Source organism: Nanorana parkeri, unplaced genomic scaffold, assembly GCF_000935625.1.
Source record: "Nanorana parkeri isolate BGI_ZX_2015 unplaced genomic scaffold, ASM93562v1 scaffold1364, whole genome shotgun sequence".
Taxonomy (NCBI): domain Eukaryota; kingdom Metazoa; phylum Chordata; class Amphibia; order Anura; family Dicroglossidae; genus Nanorana; species Nanorana parkeri.
The window spans coordinates 431303-446640 of record NW_017307632.1 but is presented as its reverse complement, the minus strand read 5'-3'; the positions used below and the strand labels follow the sequence as shown (position 1 = coordinate 446640).

At 43.4% G+C, this 15338-nt stretch overlaps 1 protein-coding gene across 1 annotated transcript in view; it reads right to left on the bottom strand.

The window, feature by feature from the left end:
* The window catches only part of ATP5B (ATP synthase, H+ transporting, mitochondrial F1 complex, beta polypeptide), an 8209-nt gene extending 655 nt beyond the window's left edge, over nt 1-7554 (bottom strand). The window contains exons 1-9 of the mRNA XM_018569602.1: nt 7357-7554; nt 5444-5626; nt 5034-5208; nt 3117-3238; nt 2203-2387; nt 1284-1442; nt 1063-1185; nt 566-778; nt 263-464 (exon numbers count right to left, since the gene is read on the bottom strand). Of these exons, the coding sequence (XP_018425104.1) occupies nt 263-464; nt 566-778; nt 1063-1185; nt 1284-1442; nt 2203-2387; nt 3117-3238; nt 5034-5208; nt 5444-5626; nt 7357-7465 (1471 nt within the window). The 5' untranslated portion in view covers nt 7466-7554. The remainder of the gene's footprint in view (nt 1-262; nt 465-565; nt 779-1062; nt 1186-1283; nt 1443-2202; nt 2388-3116; nt 3239-5033; nt 5209-5443; nt 5627-7356) is intronic.
* Nucleotides 7555-15338: the final 7784 nt, after the last annotated feature.

The window sequence follows — 15338 nt, the reverse complement described above, 5'->3', positions numbered from 1 at the left end:
TCCCATTCACTTCATGGTTATGTGTTTCACACATCTTTTACCCCTGCACTTTTCTTAAATTTTTAATTGTATATAGCCAATTGGTCCAAGGGAACATTTTGGTCCACACTCCCCTTAGCTGGATCCGCACCTCACAATATTGCAGACAAGGGTGACTTGTTAGAACTGCTAGCATCCCATTGTCGTCATGCTATAGCGGGTCCTCTAGCTGTACCCATCTGACATTCAGAAGTCCTTCTACTCAATGTTACTTAGAATATACCTTGCAAAATCTGCTGGAAACCCTTGATGGTATCCTTCAGGGGGACCAGTTTACCCAGATGTCCTGTGAAGACTTCAGCAACCTGGAAAGGCTGAGACAGGAAACGCTGGATCTTACGGGCTCTGGCCACAGTCAGTTTGTCTTCTTCTGACAACTCATCCATACCCAGGATGGCAATGATATCTTGCAGAGACTTGTAATCCTAGAATAAAAAAAATTTGTGAAATCAGCCATTATAAATCTGTACTAAGCAGAGAAGTCCATAGGAAACAGATTACAAAAAACAAAAAGCAAAACACTTGCCTGTAAGATCTTCTGCACTCCACGAGCAACATCATAATGCTCCTGTCCAACAATATTGGGGTCCATAATACGGGAAGTGGAATCCAAGGGATCCACTGCAGGATAGATTCCCAGCTCAGCAATAGCACGTGACAGCACAGTTGTGGCATCCAAGTGAGCAAAAGTGGTAGCAGGGGCAGGATCAGTCAAGTCATCAGCAGGCACATAAATAGCCTAGAAATAAGAGATGTGCAACTGATTAGATTTAAGATCAAAATAAGTCTGCTTTCAGGACATACTTTAAACTGCCATATCAGAATAAAGAAGTAGCTTCAGCAAACTCAGAAGAACGAAAGTCTGAAGTAATTCATCATTACAGGCAATTATCGATCTTACATCCTGCCTGGCACTATTAAAGTTAGTACACTTCAATAAAAATAAAAAAAAAACCATACATCAAACATAAACCTAGGACATATAAACAAGTTTAAAAAAACAATGGAAGGGAAAACACAAACCTGCACAGAGGTAATGGATCCTTTCTTGGTGGTTGTGATTCTTTCCTGCATGGTACCCATATCAGTAGCCAAGGTTGGTTGGTAACCCACAGCAGAGGGAATACGACCCAGCAAGGCAGACACCTGCAATAAGAAAATGGTTTTACTGATACTGAACAAGGTTAGAGACAGGATTATAAAAGTCAAAAAGATAGGAATATGTAGATAACAGATTCATATACCTCTGAGCCAGCTTGAGTAAACCTGAAAATGTTGTCAATGAAAAGTAGCACGTCTTGTCCCTCTTGATCTCTGAAGTATTCAGCAACAGTAAGACCAGTCAAGGCTACACGAGCTCTGGCACCTGGTGGTTCGTTCATCTGTCCATATACCAGAGCTACCTGTAAAATGGGATACAGCTAGCTTAATTACATTAAAAGTTTGGAATTTTGGGCTACAACACTGCTTAAAGCAGCCATAATGGTTAATACTAGGGATGTCCCCCGATACTAGTATCGGGGCCGATGCAGGACATTTTCACGAGTACTGGTACTGCCCTAAAATAATTAGTCTGTATTGCTTTAGAAAAATTGGCATGTCCTTTAAGAAAAAGTATCAGTAATTGGTATCGGCAAGTACCTGAGGGAAAGTACTTGTACTTGAAAAAGTGGTTTCAGGACATCCCTAGTTAATACAGTCAACAATCACATTTTAAAGCTGGGTGCCAAACCCCCCCCCAGTACCAAGATCACAGTTGCTGCAGCAGCCATGATCTTGGTGACAACGTTTATTTACCTACTAAAATGGTCAATTTCAGCCTCCTAATCCCATGTACAGCCAAATCAGGTGTCCTGCATGTACATGTGCTGACAAGATGAGAAAGCGAGCAAAAAGATGAGCGCCATGTACTGCTGTTCCTTTACGGTCTAATTATAGGCTGGGAGCATGTAGGTGTCCTAGCAGCAGGGAGAACAGTTAACCATGCTGGATGCACACAGTCTTTGTAAGTCTCAGGACTAAATGGACAAAAATAAGTTGTTTTTTTGTCAGATAAAGCCACCCCATACATGCATTTCTCTAAGAGAGCAGAACTTATGCAAGGTTTTCAGCAAACCCTTCAACTGAAATATCAGGTACCTGGGGGGGAAGCAACAAAAATACCTTTGATGTTGTGTCCTTCAGGTTGATGACACCGGACTCAATCATTTCATGGTACAGATCGTTTCCCTCACGGGTGCGTTCTCCAACACCAGCAAATACGGAATATCCACCATGAGCTTTGGCTACATTGTTGATCAGCTCCATAATCAGTACAGTTTTACCCACACCAGCACCACCAAATAAACCTAAAGTGATCCAAAAACCAAGTCATTAGACAAGTTCTTACACAAGCAGATGCATTTTATGACAATTAGCGTTTCCTTATCAGATTTGATCAGTTACTTCAGATTGTCTCAGAAGAACGAAAGTCAAAGTTAAAATCATCATTACAGGAAACGTTTATTTTTAATGTGCTAGTAAACCCGACAGAACCAAGCATCAGACATGAACTGAGTTCTATTAGCCTCTCCATATACATTGAGAAATGTGCCCCCAATCCCTACCTCTTGATGCTTGTACTTCCACTCACATATGAAAACCCTATAGCTTTCAACAGCAGGGTTCATGCTGCTCACTTAAGACAAGTAGGGATTTTGGATTCCACAAGTCAACCCATATGGTGAAGCTCTTGGGCTTAATAGCCATTTACCGAGGTGTTACATTTTGCCCCCAAATCCCCCTCACACAACAAATTTAAATTGCAAATATGTCCCATACATATCCATCCATTCCTCCTGTGCTCATAACCCTATTTGAGGCTTGCAGGATAAACAGTTGATATTTGATTCAGGCACCTTACTGGAAACACGCAAGGTTTCAGATATTTATTCTTCTGCTGAACAATGTTACGATATGCTTGTGTACTCATGTAAATCTGGATTGGCTTTACTACTTGCCTACCCCGCCCCCCCAACCACACACTTTACCCATCTCCAAAATTCACACCCAAGTACATAACAGACCACTAGACATACCGATTTTTCCTCCTTTAGCATATGGAGCCAAAAGGTCTACTACTTTGATGCCAGTAACCAGGATCTCTTGCTCAACACTCATTTCAACAAACTCAGGAGCCTCAGCATGGATAGCAGCAAACCTACAAAGGTTTAAAAATGCAATGAAAAGGGTAAGTTGTAAAAATAAAGAAATGCATAAGCTGATAAAGAACAGTAATAATACACACACAGCCATGTCTGCACCTACTAAGGACAATAGCAATTGATGGTCAAGGAAGACACGCCACCTACTGTCAGCAATTGTAAGGCATAGCTAAACTCAAACAAAAGTGTATTCTAAAAGCTTACTAGTCCATAGATAAGGTAGCTGCATTACTTTTTGCACCCTCTCACACCTAGTAATCCTGCAAAAACATTTCCTGCCCTACGATGGACGCATTCTCTTTCCTCCATAAGTACAATGGAGTGGTGCCTTAGTCGTCACCCAGCTTCCTCAATTTACAGAAGCAGACAACATTCTCTGTTCTATCAATTTAGCTTACATGAAATGGCAAATGCATTGCATATGTGACAACACATTCTCTGCACTTACAGGGCTGGCAAGCTGCAGCCATCACACCGAAAGACTAAGCTGCAATAAATTAGATTTAGATTCCTGTGATAGTCACTGACCATTCAGACCAAAGCAACCATTTGCTAGCCCACCTAAAAGTAATCTAAAATATTTTTTTTCCTTAAATACTTGCTACAAGGAGGTCCACCATTGTGCGAGGCCATTTTCCTTTAAAAGTTTTAAATTCCTCGCTTTCAAGTGTGTCCCTGCAGCGATGCCTCCATCGGCTAACAGAGGCACCCATGCCCACAGTGGCCGTGTGCCTCCATAGACGCACATAGCTCTATGGCAGGTCACACCCCTCCTCCCAACAGTTTGATGGCAGAAGGAGTCTATGGCTCCCCTGCCAGCAGTACCCTTCCCCCACCCCCCCACAACCCAGAGGTTCGGGGAACTGAGGATTGCGTCGGTCGACTAGAAAGGTACTGGGCAGTTTTTACCCTGATGCAGAGAATGCATTAAGGTAAACAAACGCCCAGACCTTAATACTACTTTAAGGACCTGACATTTCCCAGTTTAATCACAGTACCCTATTGGTCAACTAAGGTGCTCTCACTGGACCAGGTAACTGCCTAAAATTTAATTTGGGATTTATACAAAAGGTTGAGAACCCCTTATGTGATAGCATATTGTAGGTGGCAAGCCCTCCAAGTAGACTGCCCAATGTCAGCTACGGACCGCAACGAAGCCGATCAAGCACAGACCTAGGGCCAGAGAATGACAACTCAAAGTAAAATGACTGCTTCTGGGTTCATTTACTGTAGCATATGCTTGCTGATCTCACTCTGCTCTCCCTGTCAACACCCAAAGGAGGGGCAGCGCAGCCTGGGATACATGGGAGGGTGTAAAAAGCGATGGCTGGGGTTTACAGCCACCCAAATCACTTCTACCTGAAAGCAGACAGAGGGACAGGAGTTAGTTTACAGCTCCTTCCTGCCACTGAGGAAAAAAAAAAACTCATAGCAATGCCTGTGAAAGGAGGCTTAAGTGTTAATAATTCACATTAAAATGCAACTACATTTGAATATGAATTATTCATACATGACAAAATAACAAATTGTTTGAATTTTTCAAAACAGAATAGAGAAAATGATATGCTTGAAGACAACTTCTTTAAACAAAATTCCTGTTGGTAACTTCAAGGACATTGTAGTCAGCCACTCCCTTTTTATTAGGTCACAGAAATATAGGAAAACAAACACAAATTATGCAGAGATACGATATTTGGAGTGCTTACTAGGCCTTCACAATACTGAACTAATTTGTCATCCAGATGCAAAGTAGTTTAATGTTAAGAAAAAACAAAAAAATAATAAACTTACTGTTTTGTTGTAATGGGGCCTCTTTCATCAATGGGTTCACCAATGACATTCATAATCCTTCCAAGGGTCTCGGGCCCAACAGGAATTCTAATTGGTGTGCCAGCATCGAGAACCTTTTGCCCTCTAACTAAACCTTCAGTACCATCCATAGCAATAGTACGAACCGTGCTCTCACCTAAAGGTAGAATTTAAAAGCACTAGATAAGATTCTAGGTCAGAAAAAGGTTACCATGATGTTAAAAACATACATTCCTCTCAGATCAATAAGTTGCTTCAGGAGGCTCAGAAGAACGAAAGTCATGAGTGTAGATCATCAACGAAGGAATGCAACAATTTAAATGAAAACATCTTCACATGCTACAGCCAAGGCCAAGCTGTTGGAAAAAGACAAAATATAACAGTCTTATTACCCAAGTGCTGAGCAACTTCCAGAACCAGCCTGGTGTCCCTGCCCTGGACCTCCAGAGCATTTAGAATAGGTGGAAGGCCTTCATCAAACTGGACATCAACAACAGCTCCAATGACTGCCACAATGCGACCTACTGCTACACCAGGTTTAGCAGCTGGAGAAGCTTGCGCTGCATAGTCTCGCCCTATAAAAGAAAAAAAAAAGGTTTTTCAAACAGCACAGAAGTATCACTTCTGCATCCTAAGAAAAAAAAAAAAGAGTAAACAGTTAAGACAATTTTATGCCCCTTCTACATGGACATTCTATCACCCTGTTTTTTTTTGTTTTACCCATGATTGGACACATCCAAGAACAAACTGCAACTTAATCCCATGTGCGGCCAGATATAAACAGATGTGCGTTTACATCTGGGTCTGTTGGACCGAATGCAAAAAGTTTGTGTCCAGGTCAGCTTTTGCTAATATGAAATCACCTGCACTCCATACAGACCTTGGATGAAAGGTCGGTGCTTAAAGTGACAACACGGATGGCGTCGTGTCAGATACAGTCCATAATAGAAGTCACCAGCACTCTAGGTGTGCAAGAAGTAAAGCACTTATTAGATCGTCACATGCGTCATACAGCCAATGTTTCGGGGCCACGCAGTGTCCCTTCTTCTGGGCGAAATAGTGACGATAGGTCACTATGTCACCCAGAAGAAGGGACCTTGCGTGGCCCCGAAACATTGGCTGTATGACGCATGTGACGATTTATTAAAAAGTGCTTTACTTCTAGCACACATCGAGTGCTGGTGACTTCTATTACAGGTCAGCTTTTGAGGACATGTGTGTCCACCACACAGTTGTCCACAGGGATTACATGGGTCTGGGTTTTTTTTCCTTTTTTTGTTCCTGCACATTAGGGGAACCATCCATGGATCTTCTGCTGGGACAGAGAGATGTGCAAAAGACCCTATTAACTGCTACCATAGGCCATTTCTACATTTGCAACACAACCTTCACCTGAGATCCACAACTTTTCTAATTAAAGTCAACTGAAAGATGAGCGTCCTGGGTAAAGGTTGTGCAAATCTTGTGTAAGACCATGTATAGATGGACCCCTAGTCCCACCCCCTTCAGGTTAGTGGAGAGGGGTTCAGCCATTTTGCCGTCTGTGCCCCTACTGGGGAAGGACAATGTCAATAGGACAGAATGTGAGAGACAATCCAAAAGGGAAATTAATATCTTCTCGATGGGACACTTAGAGGAAGTTCCCCTATTGTATTAAAACCTGTAAAAAAAAAAAAAAAATCAATTCCTATTGTAGACACTGAAGAGTCTCCCGGGATGATCAGGAGAGTGAGTACACCACCAATGGAGTGGGTGCAGCTTACTGTGTGTGACACCTTAGGATAAAACAAACTCACAGGGACACTATACAATCTGCATTTCAAGAAAAGCGGAATCTATAAACATATGAAAATGACGGAGGTGAAGACCGGGAACAACAGGAACATGTTCCCCGGATTAACCTTCAGGCCCCGAGGAGATCAGTGACAAGCCCTACTCTAGTAGAAGGCATGCACAATCATGATCCCGGAGGAATGCCGGGAATGAGCGGTCTGAGGTAGTAGTGGACAAGGAAGGCCTGCATGTAGCACCAACATACCAGCACACGTGAAGGCCTCGCACAAGGTCAGAGATGCGGCATCGGTAAGAGGTCACCGCACAGGCCCAGCCCACCAGGTACACGTTCACCGGCCTGCGACAAGCGCCCTCCGCTATCAGTGAATAGTTTCTCCTCACCCCGCTGAGACTTGGCGCGTCAGCCATAAAGCGCGGCGTGTCGCAGGCCCAGCCCGCACCACACAGGCCTAACCTGCCATTCAATGACACGGCTAGGTCACCGTGTAATGCGGCGCCCAGGGATACTTACGGGAGTGCAGAGCTACAGGAGCGCTTCTAAGCAGACCCTCGAGAGCGCCGGCGGCCGGCTTGAAAGCCCTTAAGGCCCCGGCGGAGCAGCGTCCTACAGCTCCTAACATGGCGGCGTCAGAAGCGAAGAGCAGCAGAGGAGAAGGAGCACTCAGCAACTCTAGCTCTGGGGGCGGGTACAAGAAGGGCAGCAGACAGCGCGCAATGCTACGTCACGGGGAGGGCTCTGACGGCGGATTCGACAAAAGTGGTGCCATTTTATAATATTTTTTCCCCTATTGGATAATGCAGGCAATGTGGGCGCGTCAATTTCAATGGGGCGGGATGTGGCAGCCTGGAGGATGTCAATCGCTGGTGGGCGTGGCTTTCGTGGCAGCGTGACCTGTGCGGTCATGTCCTTCAGTGTCTTTCAGGAAGTATAGTGACAGCACACATGGAGGAGTGTATAGGTCAATATCAGGGTGTTCGCTGAACTGATCGGTAGATATCGCTGTCCTATCAGACAGCCGTTCTATACTGTCTTCGCTGCACTACGGGATCATAAGACGGGGCATGTCGGTGTAGATGTGCAGCCTGTGATGAGACTATAATCTCAGCATTAAAGTGACACTACACTCAAGAGTTATATGCTAAAAATACATTCAAATACCTGAACTATTACCAATACTGGACCTTATTTGTGTATCACTGGGCTGTAGACCCTCAAATCATCTCTGAATTGGTGCTGACACTGTCCTTCCTTCTGGAGGGTGACTACAGTAATACCTTGGTTTACAAGTAACTTGGTTTGAGAGCGTTTTGCAAGACAAGCAAACATTTCTGAAAAATTTTGCCTCGATATACAAGCAATGTCTTGCAATAAGAGCAAAATTTTGTAGAAAAGCGCCACCCGAATAAGGCTGTAGCAGTGCGAGCAATGAGACTGTTTAACGACAATGCAATGTCACATTGGATAGATTCCTTGTTAAGGTTTCACGTAATGAAAACAATTCCATTGAGTCAAGAGATAGCAGTGATTCCGTTATTGATAGTGAAAGTTGTCCACAATAATCCTCTTCTCTCTCGTCTCCCTCACACCGGCCACAAAGGTGCCTGTAATTGGTTTATTTTTCTTCATATTTTGTACAGTATTATATTACAGTACAGTATTGTAATCATTTTATATAAATATTTTTGGGTTGTGGAACGAATCATCAGAATTTCCATTATTTCCTATGGGGAAATTCGCTTTGATATACAAGCGCTTTGGATTACAAGCATGCTGCCACAACGAATTATGCTCGTAAACCAAGGTATTACTGTACTTTTATTTCCCATGGTCCCTGTGTGTATTGTAAAGTAGCCACCACTCCAAGCTCACTGCTGTGATGGGCTACACTCTCATGTTTAGTTTACTAATTTGTATTGAGATTGTAGTCCATCACGGGAGCGAGCTTGGAGTGGTGACTACTTTACAACACACACACAGGGACCATGGGAAACAAAAGAGGCCCCCCTCCAGAAGGAAGGACAGTGTCAGCACCAATTCAGAGATGATTTGAGGATCTACAGCTGAGTGATACACAAATAAGATAGATTTGTGTTAATAATTGAGGTGCTTTAATCTATTTTTAAGATTTAACTCCTGAGTTTAGTGTCACCTGAACAGTGCAACTAAAGCCATCAGTTTATATTTTCATTTTGGATAGAGTAAGGGAAGGTTATAAGCCCTGTCTGTTTTTGTTTGATCCCATTGGGGAGATCCTTTCACTACCTGTCCCATAGCAACAATAGTAAGTAAGAGGCAATCCTTTTAAAATGAGGGAAATCCTGGTTGTTACGGAAACGAGTGGCACCATTGGAAGATTTCCCATCTATTCCTGTTTTGGTGACAACTCAATATTTGGGGTTTTCTTTCACGTTTTCTCTTGGTGATAAAGGTCAACAGGTCAAATAATAAGGGCAAATCTCTCTTACACACAGACATCAATAAAATAAACAGCTATAATCCCTCTCTACTCTATCCAAAACTAAAAAAGGTTTTGGCATTAGTGGAATTTGGCATTTTGGAATAGGCCAAAAACCCCAAACGAGGCATATGTTTTTGTACACTAAGGACTAGTTCACACCAAGGGCGTTCCAGGAGCAGAGCAGTTACAGACCGGATCAAAACTGTGTCCAATGTATTCCAATGGTATTTTGGGCTCTAGTTCACACCGCAGCATTCAGTTCCAGGACATGTAAAAAAACTGCAGCAAGCCCTATTTAACCTGCTCTGGAACGCGCAGGCTGGGCCGTCATTGAAGCGGCACGGAGGATCCTGGGCTGCCTCTCACTGACTCAAGCAGCGGCTGTCACAAGGAATGCGTGGCTCTCAGTACAGTGCGGGCTCTGCAGGTCAGTACCAGGACTGAGCAGGCTGCGGGACGTAGAAAAAGCGGGGAGAATCCAGGTAATAGTGGCTCAGTGTGGGGGAAGGGGATGGACGGGGTGGTTGGGGGCAGTGCTGAAGCTAGAGGGGCATGTACCCCGGGCGCCGCCAGCAGGGCCAGCAGCAGATTCGATAGGGGCGGAAACAATTAATATTATTACTGGGCCGGGGCAGGCGGCACCGCTCCCTCCCTCCACTAGCACTGCCACTCCTGCAGGCACACCCGCACCTATGTATGTATGTATGTATGTATGTGTATATATAGTGTATGTATATATAGATATATTCTTATCTTTTTTGTTTCCTCATATATAAATATATTCGTGTGTGTGTGTGTGTGTGTGTGTAAATATATACATATATACACACACACACACACATATATGAGAATATATTTATATATGAGGAAACAACAAATATGAGAATATATATATTTTTTTAAAATTAGTGGTCCGCAGGATTTAAAATTATGAATTTAGTGGTCCATGAGGTCCGAAAGGTTGGCGACCGCTGCTCTAGGAGCACGTGTAAATTTTTTTTTAACAGTCTATTGGCTGAGAAAATCCCAACCAGCATTGTAAGCCCTCCCTGCTGGAATTTAGAGCTCCACCTATCCACTATACTCTCTGACCCCCTGCACATGCTCACATTGATTTCTTTACCAGAAAAAGAATATTGTCTCAACCCATAAGAAAAGGAGTAGAGCAAGTTCACTTTGGAAAGTTAATTTTCACTTAACTTAGAGAATGGGATGAAGCCGAATGAAAATTCACTTTCTAAAAATATCCAATAATGTGCAAGGAAAAATAAAAAAACAAGATTTTTGCTTGCATGTGATTGGATAACTGAAATCAGCACAGTTTCACCTCATTCACTAAGCTACGTACAATTGGATTTTTAACTGATTCAGTAACCATGGGTATATAGCAGGGATGCACCGATACTGATACTATTATCTGTATCGCTGCCGATACTGAGTATTTGGGAGAGTACTCGTACTCGGCCATAGCTCTGATGCCGATATTTCCGGTCAGAGGGAGATTTCCTCTGACCGGCAGTGCCGCGAGGGAGCACAGAGCCGGCTTCCCAGCCAACCAGGAAAAAGGGCGTCGGGTAACGACTTCCTAATTGCCTGGGAAGCCGGCTCAATGCTAGGGAAGTACCAGTGTTGGTACCGAAAGATAAATATCTGTATTCGTACTCGATACAGAAAGACTGGTATCGGTGCATCCCCAGTATATAGTGCCACCCTCAGGTGAACTGAACACTAGCAACAACATTGTAAGTAAGCAGGCCCCTACACTTATACAACCCCTGCCACATCTTGGATGTGCTAGTTTGTAGCAAGTAGGGGAGGTAGCTGTGCCCCTCAATGAATTTAAAGAAAGGGTTTTACAGGCAAGTACTAAAGTTCTATTTTCTCAATTGTCCATTGAAGGACACAGGAACTGATTCAGTAACCATGGGACATCCAAAAGCAGTCCAAGCAGGAGGGGCGGGCAAGCCTACCAACAGACTGAACAGCTTAAGAGGTGCTCACTGTCAGTGGAGTGAGCCTTACCCAGACAAAGGGGAAATCATATTCCACAAAGTGTAAGCCTTAACAATAGCATCGCGGGCGCACTGAGAAACGTAGAACAAGGCTGGAGAATCCCATGGGTACCCCTGTAAACCTGATTCCTTGAGAAAGAAAAACCCTGTTGCATTCAGATAAATTGAATAGCCAGGAGAACATCCAGACAACAGAGAATACCTATGAAACATAGGACCAGGACCCAAAGATAGCAGTACAATGTCCCTGGGTGAGATAGCAAAGCCAAAACTTAGGCTGGGTTCACACCTAGGCGTATCAAATACGCGCGCTTTTCCTACCGCGCGTTTTTACCGTGATGCGCGGTTAAAAAACGCTCGACAAACGCACGTTTCCAAGGGCTATCCGGCTGTATACGCGCGGCAAATACTCCCCAAAGAAACTCCTGTACTTCTTTGGGCGTAGGGCGTTTTGCAGCGCCTTCCTACGTGCTGTAAAATGCCCAAGTTGGAACCATGCCCATAGGCAATCATTGGTTTTCACATGTTGAGCATTTTATAGCGCGTAGAAACGCGCTGTAAAACGCCCAGGTGTGAACCAGGCCTTAAGCTGGCCATACACTGTTAGATTTTTTTTCATTCAGCCCACAGGTTCCTGATGAATCATTGGCTGCAGTGACTGTTCACTCCCACTATTAAAAGAGATATGTTTACATAACGTTTACATGTGTTGTGGTGCAAAAAAATTGCAACCTGCTCTATTTTTTCAAAACGCAACGCATTGGTGTGAACTACACCATTGAAAATCCATTATATTGTGTGTAGATGCTTTTGATGCGTTTAAAAAGGCATAAAAACTCATTGGGTGGAAATGGGCCATTAAGCTGGCCATACAGCGTGGATAGTGGAATCTCTCCTGCTGGGCTATTGTAGTCAGCAGCTGCTGATGAATACTCGAACAGAACATGCATTTGAATGGATCCAGGCACTGTGGAAGAGAATTTTTGGATTGGTTCCTTTGAAAAAGATGATTTATAAATCGATTTTTGGCAAACAGAGGGGTGCATCTGATGGTCTGGTGTGATGCAGTTAGTGTTTGGACGATAACGTTTGACCCGGCCTAGTTGATTTTTAAATTGACTTTTGTCAAAAGGTTTTCGCTTGCAGGGCCACCCATGGCTCAAAATTCAGCTGATTCAGCATTAATCAACTGAAATACAAGCCATCTATGTCCATCGTGAGAATTAGCTCCAAACAGTAGCGCATTAAGGACGCATCCACTCACTGAAATCTTGATTTAAGGGCTTCCTTGCCCACTTTTTTTAAATGAAAGTTCACAAAAACAATGCTATTACCCTCGCAGGGGTTCTTTAGCATTAAGGATGGGCTCGGGCGTGTTCGCAGCTCCACGTGCCAAGCCCGCCAGGAAGCTGACAGCGCCAATCACAGGCACTGAGACATATCCCGATCTCTGCAGCTGCGGACCGTGAAAATGTCTCAGTGCCTGTGATTGGCGCTGCGCGCTGTCAGCTTCCTGGCGGGCTCGGCACGTGGAGCTGCGAACACGCCCGAGCCCATCCTTATTTAGCATCTCTTGGGAACACATGCACCTCCAGCCTCCTGGCTTTGCATTTTGCTCCGGCCTCAGACCTCAGGCCACTGTCTGTTCCTCCAGACAGTCTCAGTCTTGTGTTAACCTGCACACTTCTTTCAAGCCGCAGGACCCTGCTGCAATGGACTCCACTCTGACTCCTGGGTGGAGTTTTCCTGTCTCCCAGGTGGAGCCCTGCACACTTCCCAACACCTTTATTTTAAAGGCTGTGCACACCTGTGCCATTAGCAGGCACTGGACACTATCAAAATATGGACTCAGAATTGGAGAGCCAGTATGACGCTGAGATGAGTGGCTTCCCCTGTGGTCTGAAAACATAGGGGGTCACTCGTTTGGCACCGTGGGCATTCAAAGAATTAGTAATATTTTTATCAATGAATAAGAGACGTTCTCTGATCGTGACATCACAATACGCCCCACATTCAATCAGAGAATGCAAAACAGAAGAGGAAATAAACGGAATCAGCTTGATTCAGTTTCAGAATTACCTTGCTTGCCTAGAAAAGAACCTATATAGTGTTCCAGTTTACACTGGTGAACATTATATTCTTTATGATTGCTGAATTTGTCTTCGACTGTTTGCATGTGTTTGCTGGTGTGTTGGAAACCCTGTTTGCATAGCTCCCCAAAGCAGCTTTGAACTTAAAGTGGACCTTTAACCCCTTTCACTAAAAATTACATCAGAATGCATCTCTGCATGCTAATATGCAATCATCTTACATTCATTAGTTCAACAAAAATGTTTTGCTTTTACTTACAATTACTGTTTTTCCACTTTCTTATTGAATCTTATCTATAAACTGCACAACGGACCCAGTCTCTCTACCCTCCTAGACTCATTAGAAGGCACCCTGGACACAGATACCACTGAAAAGGAAGTCCTCCAAGCTGCTTAAAATCTGGGAAATGGGCAGGCCCTGATGGCTTTTCTACTATATTCTACACAAAACTATGAGGTGTCCTCTTACAAAACTTTTTAACTTCCTTAAATTCAATGGCAGGCAAGATCTTGGCATGCTTACTGCCAATGTGGTCATGATACCCATACCTGACAAAGACCCAGAGTAAGTGGTCCACTTTTACCCTATTTCATGCTTGCCCAGCTGATTTGAAAAATGTTCCGGAGGGCTTGGCAGCGAAAGGGTTAAGATTGGCTTTCAACTCCTAATAAAAATTTTAACCTCACACATCAACAAATTGCTTGGCTTACTAATCAATAAAGACCACGTGGGCTTTATTTTCAGCTGGCAGGCCACTGGTAGTATACACAGAGTCCTCCATCTGAGCCCTCTATTCCATTATTGGCAACAAAAATTGTTACTGCTATCCTTAGATATGCATAAGGCTTTCAACTCCATCTCCTGTCTTATAGTGATGTTTTTATATTGACTCTTGGGCCAGTGTCTGCAATGGGGGTCTTTCCTTGCAAGGAACCCATTATTTACATTCTTGCTTAGGGTGCTGCGTAGGGCTACGACTTTTTTAATAGGTGGTCCCCAGATTGCACTGCATGGCATTACAATACGAAAGAAATGTAAAAAAAAACAATCTCTATACAAAATACTATTCAAAAAGCATGTAGAATATCTGTATCTCACTTTAGGCCTGGCAGACCATCTTTCCTTTATTTTTACAAACTATTTATTATTTTTAGGAAAACCAATAATATGAGCACATACCGATCATGGGAACAAGTAAGATAATACCAACAGTACCATCTTCAGTTATGATTTGTTACGGAGCATACAAAAAAAAATCCGTGACATCTGAGCTCAAATTGAGCGATGGCTAGGGCACTAGTAATAGAAGATGTTTACGAACACAAGTTTCTATTCAATTCTCTCAATCAAACAACCCTAATAGCCTATCGAAATGAGTTTTAGTTATGAGTCTAGAAATACATTGCATAGAATCTGGGATGGGTCTGGTGAATGGGTTGTGGAAATTAGGCGAAAAGGGTAGAAGGGAAAGAAAAGAGGGTGGGGAATTGGGGACAGGGGAAGCAGCAGATATAGGAAGAAGGAAGGGGGGGAAGGAAAGCCATGAAAAAGAATATAGAACAAGAAACAAAGAGAAGAAAAAAGAGAGGACAAAAGAAAAAAATGGGGGACGGGCTATAGTTTATTTTGTGGTCATAAAGATGTGTAATTATTAATTGCTGATGTTTGGTTATACCTTGTATAGGCTTATGTATTAAGGCTTCCCATGGATTCTCTACTGAATTACAGGAGAGTACAGTATTGATTAAATTATATACTCAAACCCAGAGTCTGCAAACTGGGGGGCAAGTCCACCATATACAGTATGTGTCTTGGTGCCCATTTGTGCAAAACAATTGGAAGGGTAGGACGGTATAGTTTTGTACAGGCGGGCTGGAGTATAATAACAACATAAGAGGACTTTATATGAGTTTTCCTGGGCTAGTATGTTT